This window comes from Passer montanus, unplaced genomic scaffold, assembly GCF_014805655.1.
Source record: "Passer montanus isolate IOZ18808 unplaced genomic scaffold, ASM1480565v1 scaffold214, whole genome shotgun sequence".
Classification (NCBI taxonomy): Eukaryota; Metazoa; Chordata; class Aves; order Passeriformes; family Passeridae; genus Passer; species Passer montanus.
In genome coordinates this window covers 78,834-97,140 of record NW_024366748.1, presented here as the reverse complement: position 1 = coordinate 97,140, position 18,307 = coordinate 78,834, and the positions used below count along the sequence as shown (strand labels likewise).

The following is an 18,307-nucleotide window of genomic DNA, read 5'->3' as shown; positions in this document are numbered from 1 at the left end:
TGATAGAGGAAAGATCTGTGCAGGTATTCCAGACACCTTGGTTTTATTCATTTCACATTATTTTTTTGAAAGAGGGAGGCTTTGTTTAATGCTCAGTTCTGTGTTGAGCTGATAAACGCCAAGCGAAATATAAGACTGTATGAACTGTGTATCTGTGTAATTCCTACAGTAGGTAACCTAGGGAAGTTTTGAGATGGTAATTTCAAACACCATAATTCATGCATAAAGAAGAATTAGAATTACCTGAGAGCAACAATATAATTTCAACCTTATGGCAAATACAGAACCTCTTTTCCTCATGCTGGCAAATTTAGATAGAAATGCATATCTTGGCCACAGTCATTAAAACAGGCTGCCCCAAATATTGTATGCATGTGTTTCTGTGTTCTGTCTTCACTTGATCACATAATTCCTCATCTGCATCTAGTACTTTTCTAAAGATGCAAACTGTAACATTTTAACAGTGAAAAGGTGGGGTACACAGATGAGACATGGGTGACAATGATGGTATGTTATAATGAAAATGGGTAAAAAGCTTTCTGTTCTCTACATTTATTAACAAATTCTTGCTTGTACAGTTTTGTAGGTTGAAGCAAAACATTTATTTCGCTTTCCTTTTTTACTGAACAAGTATAAGCCTTGTGGTAAAAGATGGCTGATTTGAGAAAAGAAGTCTTACTAATATCTTTAGAAGTAGACTCAGGTCATGTGTTAATTATTAGGCATAAAAGAATATACAGAGAGTGAAGTAAATGGGGAACATGAGGCTGAAAGAAAAGCTTATATACACATCAAAACTTTTTCATGCTACAATCTTCCTGTCATTTTAAATTAAGCACTACTGCAGCACTCTGCTATTAGTAAACAGCAACTTCATTCACTATCAGAAACTCATCTGTGCCTAACTCAGCTCACATAAAAGATAAAAATTGGAAAAATCTTAATTAACAGTGCAGTGATTCACCTCTGATAAGCAACACACATGACACTGAAGGAGAGAAGAGGTCATCAACCATTGTTCTGCATAGTTCACAAAGATACGTCCTAGTAAAAAGAAATTCAATGATCCAAAAATGCTAAGCACTCAACACAAAAAATCATTTTAGAAAGAACCCAGAACTCTACTGCATGGGCAGTCAGTAGTTTGTGCCAGGTTGACCTATGCTACGGATACATGTGTATAAAAACATCTAGGAAAAAGCATGAAAGGAGAGATAGTTGCCTGTCAGTCGCTGCAGAATCATATGAGAAAACAGAAGCAAGAATGCACCATGATGTACATCCCAGCTGACACACACACATTTCATTCTTAGGCACACTCTTCCAGCTTTGCAGGGCACTGGAAATATGCACTCACCTTTAAGGCATGTATTTTCTGCACAGTCATACAGGAAAACAGATAATTCCACCATCCTCCTGTAACACAGCCCTCAAGTTAGACACACACACAGACACACCATGCATCACATTGATCTCATTCACCTCCAGCACTGGTCGCTCCTCCCAACAAAGAGATTCATGCAGAATGTTTCAATCGTCCAATCAACCTCATTCAGACCATTCAGTCCTGGTCTGCCAATTCTCTTTATCACATGTCAACTCATTCTATTAATGTACTTGTTAGGTCAAGGACTGTTTAAGTCACAGAGTATAGAGCTCTCTCTAAAACCTGACTCTGCAAGATCAGCCATTGTAAGCAACTGTTGTTTTCATTATCCATTATTAATTGCTATTTCTTCATTCCCATGGCAGCCAGCATTTCTTTGTGCTATCAATTATAGCTCCTGTGCTGCACTAGTTTAAACAGCTAATTAAGCGCCTTGGATGTTCCCCTGCTTATCCTAATTCTATAAAATTCTACGAGTCTACTCCAAGGTAAGATAAACCACATTCAACACATTCTGGAGTATGGCTGCTCCTCCCAGTTTTATGCATCAGCAAACTTGCTGAGGAGGCACTCTACCCCTTCATCCAACTGATTAATAAGTTAAACAACTCCGGATTTAGACCCCTGAATTACAGGCATCTGTGGACTGTGCCACTGACCACAACCCTCTGAGACCTGATATACAGCCAGTTCTCAATCCAGTGATTCAAAACAGTGGTGTATATAACAACAACCATTCCAGTGTTCCTAATTCTTAATATTCATTCAGGTAAATAGCTTTTTCCCCATGCTGGTTTGTGCACAACATGCATGAATAAATGTATGATTCTGTATATTTCAGTGGGGCAAATCCAGATATGTAAATAAATAAATTCTACAGCACTTAGAAAATCAGTACATGCTGGTGACCTCATAGTCTCAAGCAGAGGTGGCAGCATGCCACATATATGTGTTGTTTTACCTCTAGAACCCTGAGTAGTTTTAAAATCAAGCTCTTGCTAGTATAAATTGAATGTTACTTGCAGAAGTCAGAAGTGGAACCTTTTAGCACTTGACATAAAGACAAACTTAAAAATTTATTATTGTTCTAAAGCTATACAAATTATTTTTCTAATTTTGTTTCATTAAAGGCTATTCTTATGTTCCTGACTACAAAAGTCTTTCCTCTTCTACTGTGCCCTGATACATTCTCTCAAATATCCAGAATTTTAAATGCTGTCTATACATTTATAATTGATTCCCTTAAATACAGAAATTCCAGAATTTAATTCTTTAAAACAAATCCTCTTCCAGATCATTCCCCAAGTACAATTATTTTCACTGGTCTTTATTTACCTCATGTTAAAAATGGAAGGGAAATTACAGTGACTTCTACTTCCTATGAGATGACCAGCATCTCTGAGAAAATTGCAAATATCTCTTTTAAACTTCATATATTCAAACACTGAACTGTAAAAGGGGGCTTATTCTAAATGATCTCTTTATCCCCTTCACTAGATTTACTGTATATAAAGAGAAGAGTTCTCTCCTGCTGGAAAAATCTCAATTTGTCCATCAGCTAATAATTTGGAAAGATTCAAGAGAATATTATGAACTAATGCCACAAAATAGATATTGTGTATTAAAAATAAGCAGCGAAGCATCTCACATTTATTAGTCATGGATTTTTGGACTTCTTCAGTCCTTGGTTACCCTCCTAAACACAGAACTGTGATTTCACCTTCTCTACAAGAATCACCATCCCTGACCACATAGGCCTGCCTATGAACAGACACCACATGCTAGTTAGGCACATTCATGGCTTAGCATATCCTACAGGGCTTGAGCTGAAGCAACTCATTTGTGTCCAGTGAAGCCATGGGCAGATTTTCTGTCATGCTGGCTAACACTCAATCAAATCCTAGGGACACAAGCAAATCTTTCATTGCACCATGACTCTCAAGATTTTCTCTGGGGTGCCCATCCAGGGACGCCAGTTCTCAGGATTCCTTCTGGTTGAGATGATCCCAAGGTGTGTTAAAAGTCTCTTTTCCCCAACCTGGCTGTCGAAGAAGAGATCAGGAGTCTTCAGCTCGCGTTCTCAAAGTTGTTTATTATTTTTAATCTAAAACATTTTCTGTCTGGCCTGCCGAGATCTGTTCTGCAGGTCAGTCTGAGGCACACTTCGGCCACCCACAGGGCTGGTGTCTTTTATACTATAAACTATGTATTCGATATTTACGGTTATGTTCCAATACCTATCACCTATGTTAGACAGTGACTTTCTACTCTAAACCAATCCCAAAATGCCACCATCACCAAGAAGATCGAAGCTAGGAAGAAGAAGGAAGAAGGACAGGACAATGCCCAAATTCCTCCATCTGGTCCCCCTGAACCCCCATGGTAAAATTCTTCAAAATTCCACCTTTCACCCTGTGACAACTACTGTTATGCTCCTTAAACTTTTGTGACTTGTGATTCTTCATATAAAGTTGGTAATTTGCTCCATAGGTTAAGATCCAATTCCCAGGTGTCTTTGGCTTCCTGCCAGGTCTCTGAGCCCCTGTCCGGATTTTGAGCCATCCAGTGCATCCAGAGGGATGTCCTGGGTTCTGACACATGACTGGAGACAAGAAGAGGAGGAAGAGAAAGATGGAAGGGGAGAAAGAGAGGCAAGGGCATATGTTTTGCCAGAGAAATTAGACCACGTACAATTTTCAAACATGACAGTAGGATAAGCAAGAGCTTATTTGTCACATATTTTACGTTGACCATTAATAATAGGTTTAGTGGACTTAGTCAGAGGCAGACTACTCATTCTTCTGCAAAGCTGCTAGTTCTAATAGCATTACTTAGGCAACATAGTCAGAAAGTGTTGTGTATTTAATTCCACCAGCTGTAATCATTTCAGAGTCCGATATAACAAACAAGCACTGTGACTTGTACATTTTCAAACACAAAACTTTCCAAAAGAGCATGTCTTAAAATACTTTACTGGTAAATATTACATTATTTGTGAAAATATTGCACAGAAATTTAATGCCAGCATCATTACACTGTATTTGAAGATAAAGTGGTTGGAAATTTTTCTCCTAATTTAAATGGAAATTGTAATAATTAAAAACCTACACCACCAATGCCTTCTAAAAAAGTCTCAATGTACAAATTCTGCTCCCTTATAACTTAAATTCACAACAGCAAAATAATGCCAAGAGATGATCGATAACAGATATGAACTTGCTGAACAGTACTTTTTTTCAAACAAAAATGCAAATAACTGCAAAACTCATTTACCTTACATCATTTGATTCCATATATTGGATGATTATGTAAAGAGGACATCAGAAATAATCCCTTGATAATCATCGTCAAAGTTGTAAGCAATGACCTGAGGGTCCCACTGTACCATATAATGAACACACAGGTGCTAGAAAAAGAATGATTTTCAGAAAGTAATACAGCTTACCATGTCTGGAGGCATTCTTGTTTCTGACCTCAAATTTGTCATGGAAGCCAGAACTACTGTTAAGAGCTTCCATGTGAGCATCAAGGCTGCTGACGCCATTTACTTGATTTCTGTCACTGATGAGAGTGTTAATGCAGGTTGGGATAGGTTCAAATGTAGGGTCTAACTCCAAGATCAGCCTGTTCAATTGTTCAATGGACTGATCAATATCCAAAGTTGGAGAAGCTGGCAAGTCCCCAGAATTTTGTCCTAGATCCAGGTCATTTGTGTTCCTCTGAGGCATTGGCCTTGACTTAAAATTGTCAGCACTTGCATGTTCTTCAGCTTCTGCAGCACCCAGCAGGCTTCCTAGCCCTCTCTGCACAGCATCTCTGCTGCTAGAGCCACGTGTTGGAGCATCTGGGACTTGGGACTGGCTCTGGACACTGCCCAAATTCTCCACAGTGTTATGAATGCCAACCCTAATTTTATTCTCTGGGGCAAAACCATATTGGTGAGCAGTGACCATCTGCTGCTGGCGCACCCAGGTCTGAGTAGAATAGTTACTTGGGCCATAGGCTTGTGGATGGGGTGAGACAGAAAGATTCTGTTGCAATTGCTCAGTTGACTTTGGCTCAGTGCTTCCAAATGATCTCTCAAAGAGGGAATCCACACCAATTCTCAGGTCTGCAGCAAAAGCATTGTGATGCTCTTCCCCAGCATTACTTCCAAAGCCATCTGAAAGAAGTGAGTTTTGACTGCTCTTGTGGCAACTGAAGTTCCCTTGGTGAGTGGAGTGCTGCCCTTCTGAGGAAGACAACGTCCCAGTGCTGTCCACACTGTGAAGGTCATGATTAGGCATTTCATCATCCAGAATATCAGTCTCCCTGTCCTTCATTTTGGTTACTTCATTCATGTGAATGTGAGCTGGCATTATGTGGTGAGTAGCACTGTACTTGCTTTGAGTATCGGTCATATTCTTGGCCATGCTGACAGAACCCTCTAGACCAAAGCCACTAAGTAGCTGGTCCAGTTCTACCTTCTCTTGTGGGCTCAGACCCCATTTAACTCCTGCGACAAGGCGCTCCTCAGTCTTGTCTCTTCTGATGGACGCTGTGGAGTGTGCAGAATCACTACTGACAGACAGGGTATGATCACTGTGATCAGGACTGCCTGTAATATGAATACTCTGAGCAACACCAGGGATGTTGCTGTCTGTAGAGCTCTTCTTTCTCACTTTTGCATACAGACTGCCATCAACGGGACCTTGAGTATGCAACACTGTGGAGGTACAAGTAAAAAGGAAAATGAGAGATAAGGACAAGGCATCATATAAGGGCTTTGACTAGTGTCATGCCACAAGTATTTGTTAACACTAACAGTATTGTTTCTGCAAAACTAAATCAACTCTATAACTACAGCAAATACCAATGACCAATGACATTATCTTCTTTAATTTCACAAGACTTTTCTTGATGGAAATACCATACACCATTTGTAGCTCAAGATCAAATAAAATCCTTTCTTTTTATGCTGTTTTGAGTGCATGTTTATGACTACACAAATTCTTCATGCTAATTTAAAGAATCCCACTATTGCAGCACTAGAAATTTGAGAGGTAGCTACTATGCATTCCATTCAGAGCAAGAATGGTAGAAACCTATCAGCAATACTTGCCTTTAATATATATAAAATGTAATTATTACTTTGTCCATTTTCACTTGATGGTCTGACTATACTACAAAGAATAATTTTCTCCTTTTCTTGGTGGTGCAAGGAAAAGACAAGCTTTCAATCAGAGCTGCAGTCCTTGGAATATACATAAAGCCTCTTCATAAAAGCAGGTACAAGTAAATGTTAAAAGTATGATATTTCTCCATATATGGAGGATCTGGTATGCATGTCATGTTTTTGTTTCAAAGGACTAATGAACTTAAGTGGAAGTTACTTCCACAGAAGTAACTATATTTGTCTTACTCCCATCTAACACATTACACTGAACACATCACACAGGTTAGACCAATATGAGGTCAAAGTATGGCTACTGAATTTTTATCCAGTGCTGAAAACAAGCACAATTCTATTTCTCAAGCAAGGTTTTAGGAATGAATATGTCTAGTGTCTGTAAAGCCAAGAAAGTAAAGTAAGTAGTTCCACATTCAAAGGACTTAATGTTCATTTACCAGAATATTTATATTAAGCAGATATTTCTGAAAAACTTTTCCTACTCATAGTCTGAGAATGGTTTGAGATTAAGAAAATTAAACCATTACAATTTAGGATCAGGTAGACTTTTCTCAGTGGTTATCGTCAACTACATCTGTTGTCGTTCCAGAATCAAAAGCCCCATGAAGAGCCCAATGCATTTCAATATCAACTCTACCACACATTTTAAAAATACATGTAAAATGCCATCATGATAATAAACTTCCAAACTAGGAAACTTTTCTAGGCAATATCCATTTAAAAAAAAGCATTATGCAGAAATTGTAATCACAAAGGTAATTAATTCATTTGTCTTTATAATGGCAAGAAAAGTGGTTTGGTTGGAAAAAGTTTTGGGGACAAACCACTGACAAGGTTACATCAGTTAAAATACTTACATACTAAAGGTTATACAATAGTTTTAATAGATTTCAGCTAAACTAAAGGACAATCTTTTACTTTCTAGGAACTAGGAACTATTATTTGTCTGATGTTTATTTTAAAAACAGCACATGCAAAACACTAAACTACTCCTTTTCAGAAAATGTTATCAAATTGAGTAAAAAGGAAAGCAACTCCCCTTGCTGTAAAATTTCTCTGTGGATCAAGTTTGACATGTAAATTCCATGTTGAAAAGGGCTGCTATGCTTGAGGCTGAATGTCTGCATACAGATACTTAAAAACAATATTTTTGAAACAAGATGTATCAAAAATACAGCCAACAGTTTCTCAGGCTCTTTCATTATGTGATTTCTCATAAGCTCTCACAACCTTCTAGGACTATGAAGCATACTTGGTATTTCATGTGAAGTATTTTCATACAGTTACCACAATAAATTCCAGGATTAAAAACAAAACATAAAAAACCAAAACCAAACCAACAAACAAAAAACCCCCCCAAAAAACCCCAAAAACAACAACAACAAACCTCCAAAAAACAAACAAAACCAAAAACAAACCAAAAACAAACAAACAAAAAACCCACCCCCCCCAAAAAACCCCAAAAAAAACACCAAATAAACAAATAAAAAAAGAAAAAAAAAAAAAAAAAAACCAAACAACAACAACAACAGACCTCCAAAAAACAAACAAAACCAAAAACAAACCAAAAACAAACAAACAAAAAACCCACCCCCCCCAAAAAACCCCAAAAAAAACACCAAATAAACAAATAAAAAAAGAAAAAAAAAAAAAAAACACACAAAAAAACAAAACCACCAAACAAGCCCAGAACTAGGAGTAACTCTTAGAACTATTAGGTGGGGGTTTTTTTACTGTATGCTTGATTTTGAGTTAAAAAAACTAGAAAACAATAAAAAACCCTGCTTTGTTTGGAATAGTTGTATATCCTGACAGAACACAGACTTGAAAGCAGGTCTGAACTGGAATGCAGTGAAATAAATACAGAACCAGTACACTTGAGCTATTATAAAGTCTAAAGTCTTCTTGGCTGATTGTTCTGTTACTCAAAACTAGGCTCTATTCTTTAAAAATGCTAGTCAGCCTAAACACTGTAGTGGATTGACCTTGGCTCTCATGCCAGGTGCCCAACAAGCCATTCTATCTACTGCCCTTCCCAGGGAATGAGAGAGAAAAATAAGATGGAAAAGGTTGAGATAAGGCAGTTTTTTAAAGCAAGAAAAAACCCCAAAAGTTTGCGTGCATAAGCAAAGAGAGAAAAAAGGTGATCTCTACCTTCCAGCAGAGAGTAATTTTCAGCCGCTTCCCAGAAAGCATGACTTTGACACACAGCAGTTGCTCTAGGAGGCAAATATTGTAAAATAACAAATGCCCCCATTCTTCTTCCTTGCTGCAGCTTTTATACCTGAGCTGACATCATAAGGTATGGAATTCTCCTTTGGTTAATTTGGGTCAGCTATTTTTACCTAGTTGGGTCCCCTTCCAGGGTATTGTCCACTCCCAGCCCACTTGATGGGAGGAGAATATGAGAGAATTGTTAAAGAGACAGTGCTGCTGGTGTGCCAGTGCTGCTCAGCAGCAGACAAAACACTGGTATGTTATCAACATTTCCAGCTACCAATACAAAGCACAGCACTGTGAGGGCTTCCAAAGGACAATTAACTCCAGCTCAGCCAGACCAAATACAATACCTTGCACAAGATCAAACATTCTAGCATGCAGATTTGGTTCTCCTTGCAGAAATGGTAAGTACAAAAAAACTGTCAAATTCTCAAGTATAGCCATGGAAGCAATGCAAAACCTTTGTGTATCTTCCTCTCTTAGCCCTTCCACTACCATCATACAGTACCATACAAGCAATCATAGTGGCAGAAGTACAGACAAAAAAGACAAACTGACAGCGGACTATTGACCCTAGGGTCTTGCACATGTGCACTGTGTAAGATTCAGAGATAACCCTGTCCAGTATTTCTTCCACTAATACAAAATTATCAGATTTGTTTTGCATCCTGCTAGGAATGCGAGGCAACCCCAAATATATGGGGGTCTTCCAGCTGTGAATTGTACAGCTTCTACTGTGAAGAAGAGACACAAGTACAGCTTACTTAAAATTTCACTTAGAAAAAAAACCAAAACCAACAAACAAAAAACCCAAGAAAACCCCAAACAAAAAAAAAAAGGCCCACAAACAGAAATTTAAGTAACGCATTTATGTGTTAGTAGCCTTAATTTAGCCTTAGCCTTATTCTACTTCAGTATTGTCAGATCATTTTTAAGTAAGTTTAAAAGCTTATAAAAATAAATAACTTTAATAAATAAATAACAATCATAATTTTAATAAATAAATAACTTTAATAAATAAACAGCTTTTAAATTTACTTAAAAGCTATCTCTCCTGGGTAACCAAAATTTTATTGTATTCCATATCTATCCATGCCCAAGATTGTTATTGTCTCCTTAAGACCCAGTTCTGTGGCTGGAAACAGCACCAGAGGTTGCCAGGGTTTCTTTACAAAGTTGGAGCACACAAGCCAGGTTCTCTTTTCCCTGGTGGCTTTTGCTCAAGGCAGAGGCTTTCACTTTCTCAGAGGTTGTTTCAGGTAGATTCTTCTGGGCTCAAAAAAAGAACAACTCAACTGAATTTCACAATCAGAAACTGTTTTGGAATAAATTTTGCAAAGTCCGTCACCAGCACAAAGCCTGAGCCAGTCCCAGGCCTGGGTCACCCCACATCGATGCCAAGACACTGTTTTAGGAAAAGGGACGTCACTGCTGAAAGTCTGGTTCACTACCAAGTTTCAAAAATCCTGTTATAGATGGGTAATGAGACGACTGGCTCTCACAATTAAGGGATGAATATTGTGTGTATGTTAAGAGAAGTTTTGTTGATGTATGATTATATTATTGTAGTTTGTTGTTTGGACACCGTCTATTCACCCCATAGTCCCCTTTACCCCCCAGTGTATTGTTGCCACCAGACAGCTTCAGTTGTCAGGGACATGTGGACGGAGAGCATGCACATATGTCCACCTTCCACAGGGCAGCTGGGAATGGGGAACACCTCACCTCCAATGAAGGTCTCCACCAATGGACAGCAAAGAAGAGTTGACTGGCAGAATTTGTGAGGGGCCAGGGTTGCCTGAAGCAACACCAGGGATATAAAAGGCGGAGCAGCCATTTTGTGGGTGAGCCTCTGGCAGTTAGCCACGCTCCCAGTGTTGTCCCTTTTTTCCTTATTCAGTCCTTTGTTTTGTTGTTGAGGCTTAATAAACCTTTAAAATTTTGAAGTGAGCAGTCATTTCTCACAATCCCTAAAGCAATTTCTTGAAATAATAGCTTTCCAAACAGAAGTCTCATTGATCATAAGGAGGATGGTGAGCCTGACAGACATGACTTTTCATATTTACTATAGAACTTGAGGAGCCACATTATGTGTCTACAAATGAAATGAGAAACGTAAGAGTATGGGACCTGCTGATTTTTGGCTTTAAATTTAAATATTAATAGAATACTACTAGACATCACAAGAAAACAACTGTGATTGTGGGTCAAAACAACTTATTTGCAGCTAGACAATTTGCTCTAACAGATAGCTGCCTTTTTAGGAACCAAAAAATACCACTCTGCATTCTAAACAGATAAGAAAGAATGAAACTCATAGCTAAACTAAAGTTCAGCTGTTCCTGAGGAGTCTGGATATTTAAACTTTCAGCTTCCAATTGTGAAACTAAAATTGCACGTATCAAAATTATTTTCTGATTTGTACAGTTGAAGTAAAACATTCTTAGATTAATTTGGAGTTTTTAGTTTTAACTATCATCATAGAATATATCATAAAACTGTTTGGGTTGCAGTGGATGACTAAACATCATCTAGTTCCAACCCCCCTGCCATGGGCAGGGACACCTTTCACTAGACCAAGTCGCTTAAAGCCCCGTCCAACCTGGCCTTGAGCACTTCCAGGGATGGGGCACCCACAGTTTTACTGTGCTGCCTGTTCCAGTGTCTCTCCACTCTCTATTTATTCTTTATACCTCATCTAAATCTCTCCTCTTTCAGTTTAAAGCCTGTCCTGTAATGCTCTTGTAAATAATCTCCCTCTATCTTTCTTGTGGGCTCCCTGCAGCTACTGGAAGGCTGCAGTTAGGGCACCCATTTGTCCTCTCTCATTTCCAGACTGAACAAACCCAGTTATCTCAGCCTTTCCTCACAGGAGATAAGGAAAACCACCCATCCTTCCAACCAACTTGGTGGACTCCTCTCATCTTGCTTCCTGTGCTGGAGACCCCATAGCTGTATGTAGCACTGCAGGTGGGATCTCGCCAGAGTGGAGGGAGTGAATCACCTCCCTCACGCTGATGCCAACATTGCTTTTGATCAGCTCAGGACATGTGGCTTTCTGGGCTGCAAGAGCATGTTGCTGGTTTATGTCCAGCCTCTCAACCACCAGCACTCCCAAGTTCTTCTCAGCAGGGCTGTTCTTGATCTGTTCATTACCTAGCTTGTATTGATATTGGGGGATGCCCAAATCCAGATGCAGCACCTTGCACTTGGTCTTATTAAACTATAAACTATATATATAAAAACTATAAACATATACAACCATAAATATATAAAAGCTATCTACATGTATGGTTTGTTCATAAAACTAAGACAAATGAACTATTCAAATACTACAAACCTACAAAATACAAGGGTTTGTAGTTGTTCTTCTATTATATAACATCTTTATTTCATAGTCTACATTTTTCTTAAATGTAATTGTAGAATACCTCTTCACTAAGACTTTTTGATATCACTTTACTATGGTCTTCATCTATGTGTTTCCCAAAAAAGGTGATAACCAACTTAATTGTAAAAGTAAAACTATGCATATAGGCAGGGAACAATTTTGAGAAAATAAAATGAGGAAACATAACAGCAGTGCAAAATTTCCTTCTTTACACCTTGCTAAGTAATGGCACCACAGAGGCCTTATAAATTCTATGTCTCATCTCCATGCATGACTCAATCCCTGCTACCATTTTTTCCAAGGAAGCAACACATTAAAATGCACAGTAACAGAGATGTCAAAAAACAAGACCGCAACAGAGGTGACCTAAGTAATGCTGCAATTTAATTAACTAAACCAAAGGGGCCTACTTTCTTTCAACCTGATCACTCTTCCCAGGAGCTGTTCCAACTCTCTGAACTGCCCAGGCTGAAGCCCAGCAATATTCCCATGCTGAATCTGAACTACACACATACACATTAACTGATTTTCCTAACTGAAAATCTCAGAGCAAAGGTTATGTGTTTATTTTCACTCCTCTACCTGATATACAAAGAGTAACTTATTTTAAAATTATGACCTGAAATACTAACACATACCAAATTAAGTGACATCCTTCCAAGCCTGTGTTTTCCCGGCACTTCTCTTCTTGAAATCCAAATATCCTAAGGCAAGCTTGTGAATTAAAAATATTTCAGTCTCTAAATCTTTTGACTTGTCCCCACAGCTATCTGCTGTCCATTCATCACTTGGGAAAACATACACAAATGAAAACCAGCTAGGTAAACCCAGACACCACAAATTCAGCAAGAGCTGTTCTGATCCAGTCCACCTGAACAAAAAGATGATTGCAAATACACAAATTTTTTCAAACTGTACCCTTGTTCATGTTACAGCAGGAAACATTATAAAAGATCTCAATTATCTTTTATCAACCTCAAAAATAAATATTTTTACCTTCAGGCAAACCTGGACAAGTCCTGAGCTACATTCTTTTGAAGTTAAATTATGTGTGCTTGTCTTTTCCTTTCTCCCTCTTTAACAAAGTCAGGCCTTCGTTCCTTACAAGCTCTCCCTGTGTAACTCCTACAAAATCCATAGAGAAATAATGTGGTTTGTATTTCCAGCTCTTGAACCACAACAAAGCCACTTACCTCTTTACTAGGCATGACAAGGAATTTTCTGCAATAGTCAATCACTGTCATATATACATCAACTAATATTCTCTAAGCAAAACTCTGCACATAGGACAACCAAAGTTAGGGCAAATCCCCGAGCTTAAAAAGGCCAGAAATGTCTCTACTGCTGTTTGAGCTGCAGCCACTGTTTCTGCTCCTGGAGGTAAAGTAGTCTTGCTAAAGAATCGTGAGACTTGTAACAGCCAGAAAAAGCAAATGAAAATGTAAACACCAGGGAGGAGCCAGAGGAGGCAATCGTGTTCAATGAAATCTGAACTACTGCAGTAAAGGAGGAGTGGAAACAAGTCGGCTGCCAAGATAATTCAGTTTACAGGCTATTTCCTTACAATGGTTCTTTTCACATTCTGTTTCAATTTCCAAACAAAGCTGAGTGAATTTCCATTTCTAGATCACTGACATAATTCTTCCCAAAATAAACAGCTGCTAGAAAAAGTTGTTCTCCTGCACTGACCAATTAGGCTAGACACTCATTCACATCTTCAAGAATTTGTGTATTGCCAGAATTCTCAGGCAGAAAAAGTTTTCTGGCAGTCCTGTAGCAGTAACACTTATTTTATCTAGCAGCTGCTGCTCTCAAGCTCCCAGATCCCAGAAGGCTTTACCTTCTCTGTCTCTGGAATGAATCACTTCAAACTAGGGGAAGTGAAGCTGTTAGTTCCTCCTTTAGTAACAGCTGTAGCTCACCACAGAGCAGTCCACAAACTTCTACTCTAAACATAATTCCAAATGTACACACGCATCACCACCAGACAGCTGTGCCCCCGGACAATGTTCATTTTCTATTTCAGAGACTGTAAGCACTTTAATGACTTATCAGTTGAACAAAGGATAAAAGTGGTTCTTGTATCCCCAAAATACATCTACCTGTTTATTGTTTATGTAGGAGTTAAAAATTAAGTACACACTTTTTGGTTCAAATGTTCCTGTTCTTACAAATCAGTAAATGGTTGCACATGAAACAAGACAGAACTCTGATAAAAGACACAAAGCACACAACACAAGCTATGCTGGCAGTACTTTTCAAAAACCAGAGAACTGGGATGACCCTTTGGGATTGCCAGAATTCTCAGGCAGGAGAATTGCTATTAAATTTCAGAATTGCTATTAAATTTGAAATGTCCCACATTTGCCTCAAAGATATGAAAAGAAACAAAGAAGTATATTAAAAACTCCTAACACAAACTGATGAGTCTCACTTAAGATGCAAATTTAGTTTTAATCTCACTGCATTTTGGTTTTCTGTGAGGAAAAAATCCCAGCTTTTTTCTTTTCTTCAATTAGAGGCCTCTTTTGTGTGGTAATCAGATATCCTCTGAATAGAAAGAGACAACTCGCCCAGGATTTTCCTGAAAAGCTGTGAAAAAGCTCAGACAAAAGAATGAGAAACAATTCTTATCTTCACTTGCTGCACCTGTTGTTGTGCACATGTGAAATGTGTTATGGAGATTTGTTTACCAAAGGGTGATTTCTTAATTGGATGGTGATGGTGTTTGGATTCATTGACCAATTGGATCAGTCTGTATCAGACTAACTGCAAGGGCAATGGGTTTTTAGTATGGTATGGTATGGCATGGCATGGCATGGCATGACGATTGATCAGCATTCTGCAATCATGGAGGCAATGCTAATTATTCCCCATTCAGGGGCTCCCTGCTACAATACTTTTGCTCTTCCATAAGCCTGAAATGCATATACATGCCAGTGATTTTGGACCATTAACACTAAGCATGCTTGCATACAGGCTGAGGCTCAACACTGACACCTAGCTAGATTACCCGAAGAAACACAGACAACATAATAGCATCAGTGCATAAATTAACTTACCCTATGGATAAGTTTACCTGAAATGGATTCATTCAGACAGGTCACTATGCTGCTCAAATTTTATTGTTCTAGATCTAGAACAATATGGTGTTTTTGGTGCTGCTCCATTACAAGAATGCTTTGGTATAACCACTAGTTAAACCTATCCAAGGATGTGTTTAGAAAGATGTTCTCTAACCATACGACTCAACTGATTGCACTTCCTCTGTTATCAGTACCGGGCCTCGTGGGATGCATCACCTTTTGCAGTAATAGGTATTTCTGGCTGTGTGCACATTCCCACATCTGAGGTCAATTGGATTACTGGATTCACCAGTCTGATCCACTGCAGATATAAATTTTGTAAGCAAGGCTACAATACACACCTCTTCAAAATTTTTGTGCTGACTTGCAAGTACAGATGATACCTGAACTGGTGCAGAGTGGCAGAGAAGGGTCATGCAAACGAACAAATCACAATGAACTGATAAAAAATTTGGGGAACAAGATATGGATTGTGAATCCATGTCATCTTAGAACCTCGCATTGTCCAGTTGTAGTGCTTTCTACAATTTGGAGACCTAGAATTGCACTTAGTGCAAACCTCAAACTGTGACATAAAAAGTACGTAAGTAGGTCCTGATTTCATAAATTGGTTCAAGACTGTGAGATCAATTTCTGATTCATAAAAATTAATCTGGCAATCCTTTAATATGTTTTTAAAGTGCTTTTAAAAATTATTATTTGAGGATAACAGAATTTAACTAGAAAGGAAGGAAAAAGGTATGAAGTCATCTATCACTTTTTATCTTAACCTGACCCAAGCAAACCTGATATTCATATATGCATTTCGTTTTAAACAAAATGAGTTTTCCAACGTGAAAGAGCAGTACCTAAATCATCAGGAAATTGTTTGGTTTGCTAAGTTTCTCGAGTCCCTGAGTATAACAGAAAAATAAAGGAGGCTGAAGAAAACAAGGCATGTTAGCACAAAACCAAAATGTGAACAAACACTATGAAAGGAAAACAACTGATGGGATTGTTGTTAACAAAATGCTAACAAGCGGAACACACAGGATCACATGAGTCCTTAAACCTTGAATCTTTTGAGAAGCAGAAAAGAGGACATCCAAGACCCAACAGAACCTTAATCTGTGCAAAGGTTAAGATTAATTTTGCCAATCAAAAGGATCACATTTGTACTTCAATATTTTTACAAGTACACTGGAGCAAGAAAAAACTGCTTCACAAAGTACTACTTTCTAGACCAGAGGCTGGCTGCTGTTCAGCCGGTATGCAACATGGTCAGAGTCAGCCAGCACAGGCTCATCCTTACAATACTACTGTAATTTATCATCCCACTTTTGCCCACCTGGGATCAACAGAAAATAATACTTGTTCCACAATCCAAAGTACAAAGAATAGACTGATACATTTACAACTGTCACCCAATATACAGAAGCTTTTATGTCATTTTGATTCTAATTCTGCAAATTTTTCTTCAGTTATTTTAAGCAAAGACTCAACTTGAAGTACCTTGTGTTTGGTTAACCAGCAAAAGAATAACATAACATCGCAGTACAGAAACATTGCCAAAAGAACACAACACTAAGTAAAGTTTTATTTCAAAGCCACTAAACTATGTGAAACTATCTCCCTTTGTTCCTATCAAAAACAAGGCCCATTTCAGGAACACTTCAATAATTTGCAAGTGCATACTCCAAGTGCTGACGTTCAGAATTCATCATTATTCTTTGAAACAACTGAAACAGCACACACACCATCAGTCATGGCATTTCTCTTACTACACTGCTAGGCTTTCAGCAAAAATTAGTTACAGTCGTCAAATATAAAGCAGCAGAAAAACACTGATGGCTCTACATGGTTGCCGAAAACTGTACAGAACCAAAGTAAAAGGCTTAAAGTGGCTGTCTAAAAGGTGAACATAGTGGATTTACTCCTTTCTTTAAGTATGGAACATGTTGTTCCACAGTATTGCCATTCGCAATAAAATTGCTCCACCACTCCATGGCACAATAAATCGATCTTCAGGTGTTTCTGAAAAAGTACACATATCAAAAAAGGAAGTTCAGGTACATATATGTTTAGTAGAGCTCTTTGATTTTCTAACTCACTAATTGAACTTAAAGGATTTTGCACTGGGACTCAAAAAATTTGTCATTTATTTTCAAGTAATAGAGCCATAGTACAAGCGATACAGGGTAACCTTACATTGTGGATGTGACAGCATGGTCAGAGAGAGAGAAACCTAGATAAGTTTTCCCAGAATCAGCCTGAGAAGCTTTAGGGAGCTAGAGATAAACAATGATAGCCAAATATAAAAAACAACCTGCAGGTGGTGTTTTTCTAATAATCTGTTTTGCTATCCCATAAGATTGTTTACAAATGGGTGTCTTATTAATTAGCCAGTCATGTGAAATGTATTGATTAAATGACCAATCAGGTCCATCTGTAGTGAACTAAGCTATAAAAAGAGAGGATGAAATAAATTAGGTTTTTTGCCACTTTGCCTTCTGATCTGACTACATGTCATCTCTGACTCAACGGTGACATTTTATGATAATAATTATAGTATTTATCTCTTGTAAAAAAAAGTTTTAAGATGGTCTACACATATGCTCAACATAACCATATACTAACATAACAAATTATAGATTTGGTGGAAAACTTATACTATACCTAAATGATTTAAGAACAAAAGTTCTTCATATAAAGAATATTTTATGCACATTTACTGAAAGAAACACAGGGAATATACTGACACAGAAAACTTTAGATGAGCTTCAGAAGTTTAGCAAGTTTTTTAAATGGATAACAGTTTAGGCAACATTCTTGAAGCTTCAAATAAGCTAGAGAAAAACAGTATCTAGCCCATACCCCTAGAGAGAGAGTTCACTGCTCTGGAAGGTGTTTGAACTAGTGCTCTTCTTCAACATTTGGATTCTGCCCATGTTTGAATGCAGAATCTAGAGTAGGTATGATAAATATGAAGGTAGACCCGCAGTCTACCCCATCTCTCACTTTTCTCTTGCTTAGCAGTCTGATCCAAAGCTTTCTGATGTCCAGGAAAATCTTTG

At 38.1% G+C, this 18,307-nt stretch overlaps 1 protein-coding gene across 13 annotated transcripts in view; it reads right to left on the bottom strand.

Annotated features, from left to right (window-relative positions):
* The window catches only part of TNS3 (tensin 3), a 148,736-nt gene that overhangs the window by 53,769 nt on the left and 76,660 nt on the right, over positions 1-18,307 (bottom strand). For all 13 annotated transcript variants that reach the window (XR_005627495.1, XR_005627494.1, XR_005627493.1 and 10 more), the window contains one exon: positions 4,833-6,092. Coding sequence is in view for 10 of the 13 variants with exons in the window: in XM_039709551.1 (XP_039565485.1) it covers positions 4,833-6,092 (1,260 nt within the window). In the remaining 3 variants the exon portion in view is untranslated. The remainder of the gene's footprint in view (positions 1-4,832; positions 6,093-18,307) is intronic.